Raw genomic sequence first — 13,620 nt, 5'->3', positions numbered from 1 at the left:
GATTTTACTTGAACAGTAATTTTCAATTATTTTTTATACCAACTCTCCAAAATAAAGGAGAAAAGTCTCATGAATTATAAAAAAAAATGATGCAGCAACATAATCAATACAGATTTTTTTCCAGAAGAGACGCAGACACTGCTTAAGCAATGAGGCAACCGGGCGATACGCATGCAAGGGGGTGTGGCTGCCAATCCCCCGCGTGGACCAAAATCCCTACGCATGCTGCGCGACTCTCGCGCGTAAGCAAAAAGATCCGGCCTTTGAGGTTATGCAAAAATCACCCTTTTTTGTAGCTACAAAAAAACGTTTTCTTGGCATAACTTTGAAAGTACTTCACTAAACAGAATAAAATTTAATAGGGTCTTAGGGGACCCCAAAACGAACAGAATAAGGCGGATCCGGCCAAAATCGGTTCAGCCAGTTTTGAGATAATCGTGTGGAAAAAAAATCATGTCTACACACATCCCCACAGACATTTGTTCAGAATTTGATTCTGAGTCGATAGGTATACGTGAAGGTATATCTAGGAGTCGTATTTAAGAAGTTCATTTTTCGAGTGATTTTATAGCCTTGCCTCAGTGAGGTGAGGAAGGCAAAAAGTCATGCGCATGCTTAACGACTCTGCGGGACTAACCTCCGCGGCCGAATTAAAATACGCCTACCTGACGGTGGACCGAGCATGCAACGACGATCTGTAAGAAGTCTTAAGGATCATGTAACAGCTGGATGAGTTTGTTGGCGACGAATCGATCAAATTGTCATTTCGTCCTACCTGGAGAACGCCGAATTGAAGGTAAACTGTACAAATTGGTAAATAAGCACCTCTTAACTTTGTTTTTTTTTGTCAATTCAAGGTGACAACCCAGTAATGAACTCGCTGGCGGCGGCCGGTTTACAACTGATGTGGCAACTAGCACCAGCAAGCTGATTCATCGCCGGTACTAACGAAGACCTCAAAACGCTGGATTTCATCAACACACATTTAAAGCATGACCAGTGGGAATGTTGGAACAGCAGGAGGACTATTGCAGGGCTCGTGCAATGGAGCCCACATCGGTTTGACCGATATCACCATTGCTCGGCCTGATCGGATGTTCCCAGACTTTGGCCTTGATATTGAAGAACATTATCTACTTCCCACGTAAACTATCGAGGTGAATGCTAGGTTAGTTTTTATTTCATTTAGAAAGTTCAGAGAAAAAGTTTGAAAGTAGCTTTAAAAAAACGAATAAACACTTGAATCGTTGTAAAAAATACATGCAAAACAAAACTGTATTTCAACATAAGGAAAAGAAAATTAAAGAAAAATGCATAACTACTAAAAATCATGATAACATGTTATAAACAATTTAACAAGCATTATATTTCTGGAGTAACATTTGAAAATCGCGCTTAAGCATTTTGACAGCCAGAACGATTTTGCAAATTCCGAGCCAACATGTAACTATTTAACAAAACCCGCAATGTTAAAAGTAGCTAGGAATACCTTTTTGCCTAACTACTATTGCTGAATTAAAAAAAAAAAACAAAGTTCAATTTTCTGTTTAATATTTTTCTAAGTTTTTTTTTTGTTTTATATTGAGGTAAAATTTGTTGAACTTTGATCATTTTTAAGCATGGTCGACTATTTATATCAAAGCATAGTGCCACCATTTTTTTTTTAATTTTGGGAGGAATATATTTTTATGAATTTATTGAAATTTAGCTATAATTGAAGATGAAAACAATTCTTTTTTATTCATCCTCACGGACTCCGCCAGTTGCATCAACGCAATCAGAAGTGGACACTCATCACACCCATGGATTCAAGCAGCTGAGAAAGTAGCAGCCGGGTGTAACATCACGTTCTGCTGGATTCCAGGGCATGCTGGCATACCTGGAAACGAAGGAGCAGACAATATTGCCAACCAAGCCAGATCAAAGCCACCACCTCACTCGTTCAAAATTCCTGCTCAAGATGCTCCTGTACTTTGGAATCCAGCATTCATTTCATTTCCTGTATTTTGGAATTTTGGAATTAAAAGGATATTAGAACTGTTTTTTTTAATTTTATGATTTAAGAACTAAGAAATTATTGAGCTTAAGATCTTTTAACCCTTTCAAGCCTGATGGGTCATATATGACCCAAAAATGAAAATTTTCAAAACTAGCCTTTAATTTTCGTACGGTCTTAAGAATCATTTTCCCATCATTAGATTAAAAAATATTTTTTTAAAAATTCAGGCTCGAAAGGGTTAAGTTAAAAAATTTAGGAATTTGAAAATCATAGAGTTTTTTTTTAAATAGGATCTTAGAATTTGAAAATTTTAAATGTTTACAATTTTAGAATTTAAGAGTATTCTAATTTTTATAAAATTTAGCTTATGAATTACATAAATAAAAATCATAGAATTATAGTTCTTTTTTAATATTGGAATTCTAAAATTATAGAAGTTTTTACTTTCAGAACATAAGAATTTTAGAATTTTGAAATTACATAATTTTAAAACTAAAGGATTTCAGAATCCTTGAATTAAAAATTTTCAAATCATAGAATTTATGAATTTTAGAATTTCAGAACTAAATAATTTTAGAACTGTAGATTTTTATTCTATGAGGACTTCACAACTTAAGAATCCAAATATTTGGCAATTTCAAAATTTTAAAATTCTATTGTTTTTGAAAACTAAATTTTAGAATTGTTCAAATTCAGAATTTAAAAATCGGATATCCAACATGTCGGAATTAAAGAAAAAAAAATGTTTCATAATTTTTAATTTGAGAACTTGAAAAATTTAACATTTTAGAAAAATAGAATTAAAAAATTATAGAATTTTCAAATTATAGAAGTTTTTATTTTTAGAACTTAAGAATTATAGAATTATTAAATTTAAGAAGTTGAGGATTTTAGAATCTCTTAATTTTAAAATGTATGTTTTTTATAATTGAATTTCAGAATCTTAGAACTTAATTATTTTGGAAGTAGGGAATTATATAATTTAAAACGTCAAAGTTATATGTCATATTTATAAAATTATCAAATTGAGAAATATAGAATTTTAAAATTATAGAATGACTGAATTTTGGAATTTTTAAAATTATAGAACGATAGCATTTTGAAATTATAGAAGGACTGAATTTTGGAATTTTAAAATTATAGACAATAGAATTTTAAAATTTTAGAACTTACGAAAAAAACTTCATATGATTTTTGAAATAATGAATTTCAAAATTACAAAATTTAAGAATTTTATATTTTAAAATTTTAAATTTGAGAACTTGAGAAATTTAACATTTTAGAATTATAGAATTTAAGAATTATAGAATTTTCAAATTAAAGAAGGTTTTATATTTAGAACTTAAGAATTATAGAATTATTAAATTTAAGAACTTAAGGATTTTAGAATCTCTCAATTTTAAGATGTATATTTTTTATAATTGAATTTCAGAATCTTAGAACTTAATTATTTTGGAAGTATAAAATTTTATAATTTAAAACGTCATATTTTTATATCATATTTATAAAATTATCAAATTGAGAAATATAGAATTTTCAAATTATAGAAGGACTGAATTTTGGAATTTTAAAATTATAGACAATAGAATTTAAAAATTTAGAATATTATAATGTAAGATTTTTAAAATTTCATAACTAACGAATTGAAAATCATATAATTTTTGAAATAATAATGGATTTCATAATTACATAATTTAAGTATTTTATATTTCAAAATTTTAAAACTTCAATTTATGAAGTTTAACATTACAACTTGAATTTCAGAATTTTCGAATTTGAGAACTTAAGAATTTAGAATTACAGAGTTATGGAATTATTGAACAGTAGTATTATTAAATTGTTTAAACTTCAAAATTGTGGAATTAATTTTTTTTTTAATTTATGTGCGGAGAATGTGAGAATTTAATGAATTTCTGAGGTTCAGATTCTTAGAACCGAAGAATTTTAATATTAAAGAATATTTTATAATTTTATAATTCTAGAAATTTAATTATTGTTTAAATTTTAAAAATTCAGAATTAAAAATATTAGAAATTTAGAAAATGTCTATACGGACGATTTCAGTTCGCCAGTAGTAGTACCAGGAAGATGGACTTAAAGACCTCCGTCAGTCGAGTTTATCCCGTTTATAATACTGCTTAGTCCCGGAGACCTTATTTGGCTGGTCCATCCCTAATGTGTCCACGGCGGGAATTTCATTTGCTACAAATTTCTGAGCGTGAAGTACAAGCACTGACGTCAGTGGTATAAGGTTGATGTTTGGCGAATAAAAAAGTAATATTTAGTGAATATCATTAGAAAGAAAGTCGAAGAAAGAAAGGTGCTCCTCCGCTTCTTCAATATTCTTACATTGTTCTGAAAAATACAAAAAAAAAAAATCCATGATTGCTGAATTCCGTGAATCTGCTTTTGCTTCCGGTTTCCGGTGAAATATGTCATCGAAAATAATTTTCCTTCTCCTTGGAGAACCTTTGCGAGCCGCTTGGCAATCCGAAACGTTGTCAAGAGCGCCGCGTAGCTCGGTTCTTGGCCAGCTCGGCAGCATGATTGGGGTTCTTGAGCCGGTGGTTGCTTCGCTTGGGAGCATTTTTGCGAATGGCAAGCATGATGTACGAGTTGTTTCCACCGCAGGTGTGGATGGTCGATTCGCATCAATCGGGTTCTCGGAATGGGCGGGAGTTACTTGAGCGGATTTTTGATCTTTGTTCGCTTCTTTGAACCTTAAAGCAGTTCTCCTTCCTGCGTGGAATTACAACGTCCTCGTACTGGTACCGGCACAATGGATTACTGCCATCAGGTCCTAGTAGGGAGTTTCCCGGGGGCATCAGCATCACAATGAGCGGCAAGTCCAAGGTTCAGGATCACGTTCAGCATCGACAAATTCTCGTGAATCAACAAACTCGGGCATTCATTTCGGCTCGACAAGTTGCATGTCTTGCGGACCTTGACCGGCTGTTGTCCAACCGGATGAAGCCTTCTTCACGTACACCGGCAGAAGTTGCGTCTCTGGGATGATTTCCGTTTCTTACAGATAGCCAACCGCCTAAAAATTATAATGAAATAATGATAAAACAACTCACAAATGTGATGGCAATATATTGTTAATATAGAAAATAATGTAAAACTTACCCAAATTCGATGATTTTCTAATTTGTTTAACAATTACATGCTAAGGAAACGATAACACCAACAAAATCAGCTTCTTGCTATCAAATTGTAACTTGTTTAGAATAAACAGCTGTTTTGATGTTTACAAACAATTTGCATTGGTGTGCGAGAAACTCGCACGAAACTAAAAAAAAATCGAGTGCGGCACTCGCACTTTCAGTTCCAAGATGGCGGCAAAACTCGTGCGGCACCAGCGCTAGTTTCTTCAAACAAACACTTTGACAGCTCTGAGTGCGGCACTCAGTGCGGAACTAGCCCTCAAACGAACGTACCATAAGTTAGCGGTTTTGAACTGAGAGTGTTATGCGGTGAAAAGGAACGGTTTAAACCGGTTAAGGCGAATCTTAACGTTATCGCAAGTCGACTTTTTATGAGGAATTATTTGCATCTCAAATGCTCAAAAAAAAAAAAATAGAAAGGTCTTTTCACACAAGTCTTCATAACACTGTTTAAATCCTGTTGTACAAAACGAGTTTATATTTTTTTGAACTTCTGAATACATTAATGGGATACAATTTCAGCTAATATTTATCAGTTCAATTATGCTTACTTCAAATAGGTTAAACAGCTAATTTTTCGGTTGAATCAGATAACATTTTAGTTTTATTTGCGATTTTGAATTGGTATATAAATAATATTTTTTAAAGTGTTGTTTGTAATTTTTTTGTCTATTTATTTTATTTTTTTGTCTTTTTAGTCTGTTTTTTGTTTGTTTTTAGTCTTTTTTTTTATCTACTTTTTGTCTATTTTTTTGACAATTTTATATCTATTTTTTGTCTTTTTTGTGTTTTTTTGTTTACATTTGTCTTTTTGTTTTGTTGTCTATTTTATGTCAATGTTTTTTTGTCTATATTTTCTGTTATTTTCTTTTTTTCGTAAATTTTTGTTTTTTTTTTGTTTATTATTTGTCTATTTTTGTTGACTTTGTCTTTTTTAAATTTTTGACAATTTTTTGTGTCTATATTTTGCCCATGTTTTTATTTTTTGTTTGTTTTTGTCTATTTTTGTCTATTATTTGACTATTTTTTAATCTATTTTTTATCTATTTTTTTGTATATATTTTGTTTTTTTGATGTCTTTTTTTTATTATTATTTTTTTGTTTTTTTTTCTATTTTATGTCTAGTTTTTGTCGATTTTTTAATTTCTTTTTTTGTCTTTTTTTTAATGATTTTTTTTGTCATTTTTTATATATTTTTGTATTTTTTTTTGTTCATTTTATTTTTTTTGTATATTTTGTGTCTTTTATTTTGTCAATTTTTTGCCTATTTTTGACTTTTTTGACTATTTTTTGTCTATTTTTTTTATTTATTTTTAGTATATTTTTTATTGTTTTTTCTTTGTTTATTTTTTGTTTATTTTAGTGTTTTCTTGCCTATTTATAATCTATTTTTTGTCTATTTTAGTTAATTTTTTGTCTTTTTTTGTCTATTTTTGGTCTGTTTTTTGACTATTTTTTTCTATTTTTTTTGTCTATTTTTTCTATTTTTTTTGGTTCTATTTTTTTTATTGTTTGTCTTTCTTTCGTCTTTCATTTGTCTTTCATTTGTCTTTCATTTGTCTTTCATTTATCTTTCATTTGTCTTTCATTTGTCTTTCATTTGTCTTTCATTTGTCTTTCATTTGTCTTTCATTTGTCTTTCATTTGTCTTTCATTTGTCTTTCATTTGTCTTTCATTTGTCTTTCATTTGTCTTTCATTTGTCTTTCATTTGTCTTTCATTTGTCTTTCATTTGTCTTTCATTTGTCTTTCATTTGTCTTTCATTTGTCTTTCATTTGTCTTTCATTTGTCTTTCATTTGTCTTTCATTTGTCTTTCATTTGTCTTTCATTTGTCTTTCATTTGTCTTTCATTTGTCTTTCATTTGTCTTTCATTTGTCTTTCATTTGTCTTTCATATGTCTTTCATTTGACTTTCATTTGTCTTTCATTTGTCTATCATTTGCCTTCATTTGTCTTTCATTTGTCTTTCATCATTTGTCTTTCATCATTTGTCTTTCATCATTTGTTTTTTTTGTCTTTTTTGTCTTTTTTGTCTTTTTTGTCTTTTTTGTCTTTTTTGTCTTTTTTGTCTTTTTTGTCTTTTTTGTCTTTTTTGTCTTTTTTGTCTTTTTGTCTTTTTGTCTTTTTGTCTTTTTGTCTTTTTGTCTTTTTGTCTTTTTGTCTTTTTGTCTTTTTGTCTTTTTGTCTTTTTGTCTTTTTGTCTTTTTGTCTTTTTGTCTTTTTGTCTTTTTGTCTTTTTTTCTTTTTGTCTTTTTGTCTTTTTGTCTTTTTGTCTTTTTGTCTTTTTGTCTTTTTGTCTTTTTGTCTTTTTGTCTTTTTGTCTTTTTGTCTTTTTGTCTTTTTGTCTTTTTGTCTTTTTTGTCTTTTTGTCTTTTTGTCTTTTTGTCTTTTTGTCTTTTTGTCTTTTTGTCTTTTTGTCTTTTTGTCTTTTTGTCTTTTTGTCTTTTTGTCTTTTTGTCTTTTTGTCTTTTTGTCTTTTTGTCTTTTTGTCTTTTTGTCTTTTTGTCTTTTTGTCTTTTTGTCTTTTTGTCTTTTTGTCTTTTTGTCTTTTTGTCTTTTTGTCTTTTTGTCTTTTTGTCTTTTTGTCTTTTTGTCTTTTTGTCTTTTTGTCTTTTTGTCTTTTTGTCTTTTTTGTCTTTTTGTCTTTTTGTCTTTTTGTCTTTTTGTCTTTTTGTCTTTTTGTCTTTTTGTCTTTTTGTCTTTTTGTCTTTTTGTCTTTTTGTCTTTTTGTCTTTTTGTCTTTTTGTCTTTTTGTCTTTTTGTCTTTTTGTCTTTTTGTCTTTTTGTCTTTTTGTCTTTTTGTCTTTTTGTCTTTTTGTCTTTTTGTCTTTTTGTCTTTTTGTCTTTTTGTCTTTTTGTCTTTTTGTCTTTTTGTCTTTTTGTCTTTTTGTCTTTTTGTCTTTTTGTCTTTTTGTCTTTTTGTCTTTTTGTCTTTTTTGTCTTTTTGTCTTTTTGTCTTTTTGTCTTTTTGTCTTTTTGTCTTTTTGTCTTTTTGTCTTTTTGTCTTTTTGTCCTTTTTGTCTTTTTGTCTTTTTGTCTTTTTGTCTTTTTGTCTTTTTGTCTTTTTTTCTTTTTGTCTTTTTGTCTTTTTGTCTTTTTGTCTTTTTGTCTTTTTGTCTTTTTGTCTTTTTGTCTTTTTGTCTTTTTGTCTTTTTGTCTTTTTGTCTTTTTGTCTTTTTGTCTTTTTGTCTTTTTGTCTTTTTGTCTTTTTGTCTTTTTGTCTTTTTGTCTTTTTGTCTTTTTGTCTTTTTGTCTTTTTGTCTTTTTGTCTTTTTTGTCTTTTTTGTCTTTTTTGTCTTTTTTGTCTTTTTTGTCTTTTTTGTCTTTTTTGTCTTTTTTGTCTTTTTTGTCTTTTTTGTCTTTTTTGTCTTTTTTGTCTTTTTTGTCTTTTTTGTCTTTTTTGTCTTTTTTGTTTTTTTTTTACTTTTAAATATAGAATAATTAGAGAACTTTAAATGATATTGTAAATCATAAAATAGTTATGTAAAAGTGATAAAATCTTGTTATTTTAACTACTCACCATTCTCCTTCCACTCCTCGACGCCGTAATCTCCCACCATCATCGGGTCGAGCTTTTTGTTGGCTTTCCGTCCTGATGAAGGGTTGTCACATTGTTTTTGTAGTTTTTCCAAGGAAAACAAAACGAAACAACGATAAAATATGATTAATGAATTGATCGGTTATCTTGTCCAGGGCACGGCACTCGTTATATCTCGCAGCACAATCGCTTCTTTCTTAAGAACTCCACTCCACTGTCACACTTTCGTTAGCGTTAGCGTATTTTTTGAGAAAGGGTTTCCGGTCAACAAAACGATTCCCTTTTCATCCAGCTAAGCTAATATTGATTGTTATCGACACCTCTCTCTTTGTTAAAACCCTTCAAAGATTGAGTAGACGAAATGGAGGAGGGAGGGATTTTTCCAGCTGAGCGCCGCCGATGGAAAATTATGATTGGCAGTTTGGAATTCTTCGCTTTATTTGACTTGGTTGGAAAGTGAAAGCAGTGTCACCTCCCCCGCAACGTCCTCCTACTCGAAGCACGAAATTTATTGATATCGATGACGTAAATTTTGGGTTGGCGTCACTTGAAGAAAAATTGAGCGAAATCGAAAGCAGAAGTTGTAATGACGGAGGGCGTGAAGCTCAAACAATGAGAGGGAGGTTGAATTGAAGGAGATTTGAGATTTGGGATAGAGATTAGAGATTAGGCGTTAGAGTTAGAGTTAGAGTTAGAGTTAGAGTTAGAGTTAGAGTTAGAGTTAGAGTTAGAGTTAGAGTTAGAGTTAGAGTTAGAGTTAGAGTTAGAGTTAGAGTTAGAGTTAGAGTTAGAGTTAGAGTTAGAGTTAGAGTTAGAGTTAGAGTTAGAGTTAGAGTTAGAGTTAGAGTTAGAGTTAGAGTTAGAGTTAGAGTTAGAGTTAGAGTTAGAGTTAGAGTTAGAGTTAGAGTTAGAGTTAGAGTTAGAGTTAGCGATAAATTTTGAGCTGGAATTTTGGCTAATTCCAACTCTTTATTTCCGAGTTCCAAAAGAGAAAAGTTCTACTAGTTAACGCCAACCACGTTCCCAGCCAAGTTGCCGGCAGCTCCCGGCAGCTGAATCATGAAAGGGAAGGTATCGATTGACGCGCCTCCGCGCGTCGACAACGAGAGAGCGTTCGAGTGGAGTGGAGTGAAATGATAATTTATTTTAAAATTTACATTTAAATTACCTTTTGATCGATTGTTATAAAGTGATTCGGTTGTCAATATTGTCGTTGGCGCTGGTATTTCTGCATTTAAATTAAAAGAAGAAAGAGAGAGACGAAAAAAAAATCGGCGTTGGAAAACGAGAAAAGGTATCAGTTATCGATCTGGCAACACTGCTGTTTTTGGAGGGGTGATGGACAAAGTTGGAGGAGGGTGAGTAGGATGGGCACGAAATTGGTTGAACTTGATGTGGTTTTTTGATCGACGACGACCGGGTTGATGCTGGTCGTGTGGCCACCGACTGTGGTTGACCCGGGTTGATGCGTTCCCCCTTCAATGAGGTCAAGGTATTATGTGGGCTTTGTTTCGAAATGGTGCACATTTTGTGGCCGGGATTTATCTACCACAGGAGATTTAAGCTCAAGTACACGTGGAATGGTATAACGGGATTTTTGTGCTAATCAAAAACTGAACGAAGGATAATTTCAAGCTCATCGAACAAAAACAAGATAATGTTGAGGCTTAAAAACAGCTCAGTTTCGAGACAACGCATCAACCTGGTTCAGAAATTTTCCCCTCAAAAATGTGTTGTTACCGTCCAGCTTGATCAGGCCGTCCGTTTCGCCGAGCGAGTTCTTGGCCACGCAACGGTACGAGCCAAAGTCGGCTGGGCCCACGCTGCGGATCTTCAGCTGCATGTACTTGGTGTAGCCGGTGTTCTGGGACATGGTCTCGAACTTGTCGCCGGTGCGGGAGGTATCTGTAAAAAAGAAAAGAGAGGTTTTTCAAATGGTATGATTTTGTATTTGTATAAAACAGTAAACTTCTGTAATTAAAAAAAAATTGAATTTTGTTCATTTTTATTCTTCAAGTATTTAAAAAAAGTTTAAACATACATAATATCTTCCATGGATTCTAATTTAGCTTAAATCCAGAGTTTTTTTTGAAAAGGACCAATAAACTATTGTCTTTCATATGTTTATAGGACCTAATCAAAAAAAACTCTAGAAATCTTTTTAAATGGTAGCAAATAAAAAAAAAATATTTTTTGATAATTTCAAGCTCTCTGGAGCTCTGTACAGGTCTCCAAAATATTGTATTTTTTTTATAAAAATTGGTCGCAGCATTTTCTGGCATGCGTTGCGCTCGGAACGCTTATGATGCCATTTTTAACGCTAGTTTTATGTTTTATGTTTTATGTTTTATGTTTTATGTTTTATGTTTTATGTTTTATGTTTTATGTTTTATGTTTTATGTTTTATGTTTTATGTTTTATGTTTTATGTTTTATGTTTTATGTTTTATGTTTTATGTTTTATGTTTTATGTTTTATGTTTTATGTTTTATGTTTTATGTTTTATGTTTTATGTTTTATGTTTATGTTTTATGTTTTATGTTTTATGTTTTATGTTTTATGTTTTATGTTTTATGTTTTATGTTTTATGTTTTATGTTTTATGTTTTATGTTTTATGTTTTATGTTTATGTTTTATGTTTTATGTTTTATGTTTTATGTTTTATGTTTTATGTTTATGTTTTATGTCTTATGTTTTATGTTTTATGTTTTATGTTTTATGTTTTATGTTTTATGTTTTATGTTTATGTTTTATGTTTTATGTTTATGTTTTATGTTTTATGTTTTATGTTTTATGTTTTATGTTTTATGTTTTATGTTTTATGTTTTATGTTTTATGTTTTATGTTTTATGTTTTATGTTTTATGTTTTATGTTTTATGTTTTATGTTTTATGTTTTATGTTTTATGTTTATGTTTTATGTTTTATGTTTTATGTTTTATGTTTTATGTTTTATGTTTTATGTTTTATGTTTTATGTTTTATGTTTTATGTTTTATGTTTTATGTTTTATGTTTTATGTTTTATGTTTTATGTTTTATGTTTTATGTTTTATGTTTTATGTTTTATGTTTTATGTTTTGCAATTTTTAAATCAATATTAAATAATGAGCTTCAATTTCCAGCCTCACGTGACCAAGCTTTTCAGAAAGTTCATTGACCTAACTCACTAAATCTCTTTCGACCCTCAAGTTCCACAGTCCGGTCACCGAAAATTCCGGTCAAATTATCACGACATTGTTTACAGGACACAAACATGCCTTCCAATCAGTGTGTACACAAAAACACACAATCACACACCATGGGCTCAGGACTGGGCCAACAAGCTCCACAGGACATGGCCATCATGCTTGAGGGGCTAGCCAATCCCACCAGGGGGGCCTGAACCAGCTTGTTGTGTCAAAGTCAATTATTGCCCGGAATGTGTTCAGCAAGGCAGAATGTAATTTTGGATAGACTTTTATTGAAATTTTGAGTTTATTGTTTCTCAATGCAAATTAATGTTATTTTTAAAAAGTTTTAAATTGGTTAAACTTTGACCCCGTTCTGATGTTTCAAACTTACCAGTTAAAAAATAGTTCAACATCAGAAGCTCATCTATTACTCATGAAATGTGGTCCACAGTTTCCGGGACATTTTTTTTCCATTTGAAAAATCACATCACATAAACCAAAACAGGAAATCGATCCTCTCTCTGCGGTATCAATCAGAAACACATACACTCACATCAACCACCAACAAACAAGCACTTTCAATGTGTTAGCATCCCGTATTGATTAAATTGTTTCGCCATCATTGGGAAAAACCAACGGATTCGTGAAAATAAATTTCCCTCTCAAGCCCCGGGCAGGTCAAAATCACGCAGATTTGCTTTCAACTTTTAACTTCTTTTTTTCTCTCTGTCATCTGATTGTGGTGTTGAAATTTGAATAAAATCACCGTAAACAATGGGAAGTCATGCACATCCAGTTTTCCGACCGGAGCCGGACTGCGGAAAATCAAATTCTGGATTCCCGGCTTTGTTTTGTTTGGATGATTTTTTTGCCAAGTCCCAAATCCCCAGAGTGAGAGTATATTTTTTTGCTTCCGGAAAAGCACATGGAAAAATAACCACCAAAAACATCCGCCAAAGTGCTGCTGGATGTGTTTAATTTGTTTTGGGAGTTTCCCGGAAAAAAATAAATGCAAAACAACAAAGTCGAGCGCATCATCAATCGCAGCCACAATGATTTGGAAATCGGTGGAAATTTCACCAACAGGAAAGTGATGAAAGCGTGAAAGCATGTCAGTTGGTGGGTGTCGGTTTTTTCATGAGTTTTTTTTTATTTTTTTTTTTCATTGAAAAAATACTCGAGAGATTCAAACATTAGGAATTGTGCACTTTAGCGCTTGGTTTGACATGTCAACTGCAGAATATTGAGGTAGAATTGATGGTATAACTGCATTTGGACTCTCAAACTTTCAGAAAAATCAGGTGGAATTTATTATCTTTTTTTGTAATACAGCAAAAGGATGTCAAGCTTTGAAAAAGCATGCCAGGGTTGCCAGATAAACAGCAACTTTAAATCAATGAAAAGAAGCGTAAATCTCATATTTAACGATGTTGAGGAAAAGTCTGGCCTTAAGAATTATTATCAACACTTCAAAATTTGTCGATTTGTCAAGGCAGGGTTGCCAGTAAATAAAAAATTCTAATTTAAATTAACTTCTACACATGTAGAATTATTATCTTTTAAAATTTAATTAATAAATCAAAACTGATGACAGTGTTGCAAGATTAACACATTTGAAATAACTATCACAATATGAACAACAATATTGACGCAAGAGACAATTTTCTCCTAATAAACAATATCTGGTCTTAAAAATTTCTGTTAAATTCCCTCAAGTCAAGATTCGTTAAAACAGTGTTGCCAGA

The 13,620-nt window shown here is 31.1% G+C and overlaps 1 protein-coding gene across 1 annotated transcript in view; it reads right to left on the bottom strand.

Annotated features, from left to right (window-relative positions):
- The window catches only part of LOC6053417 (lachesin), a 304,414-nt gene that overhangs the window by 15,560 nt on the left and 275,234 nt on the right, over positions 1 to 13,620 (bottom strand). The window contains exons 9-11 of the mRNA XM_038251455.1: positions 10,447 to 10,611; positions 9,875 to 9,934; positions 8,689 to 8,760 (exon numbers count right to left, since the gene is read on the bottom strand). Of these exons, the coding sequence (XP_038107383.1) occupies positions 8,689 to 8,760; positions 9,875 to 9,934; positions 10,447 to 10,611 (297 nt within the window). The remainder of the gene's footprint in view (positions 1 to 8,688; positions 8,761 to 9,874; positions 9,935 to 10,446; positions 10,612 to 13,620) is intronic.

This window comes from Culex quinquefasciatus, chromosome 2 (assembly GCF_015732765.1).
Source record: "Culex quinquefasciatus strain JHB chromosome 2, VPISU_Cqui_1.0_pri_paternal, whole genome shotgun sequence".
Lineage (NCBI taxonomy): Eukaryota > Metazoa > Arthropoda > Insecta > Diptera > Culicidae > Culex > Culex quinquefasciatus.
This window is presented reverse-complemented; position numbering and strand designations above follow the sequence as displayed.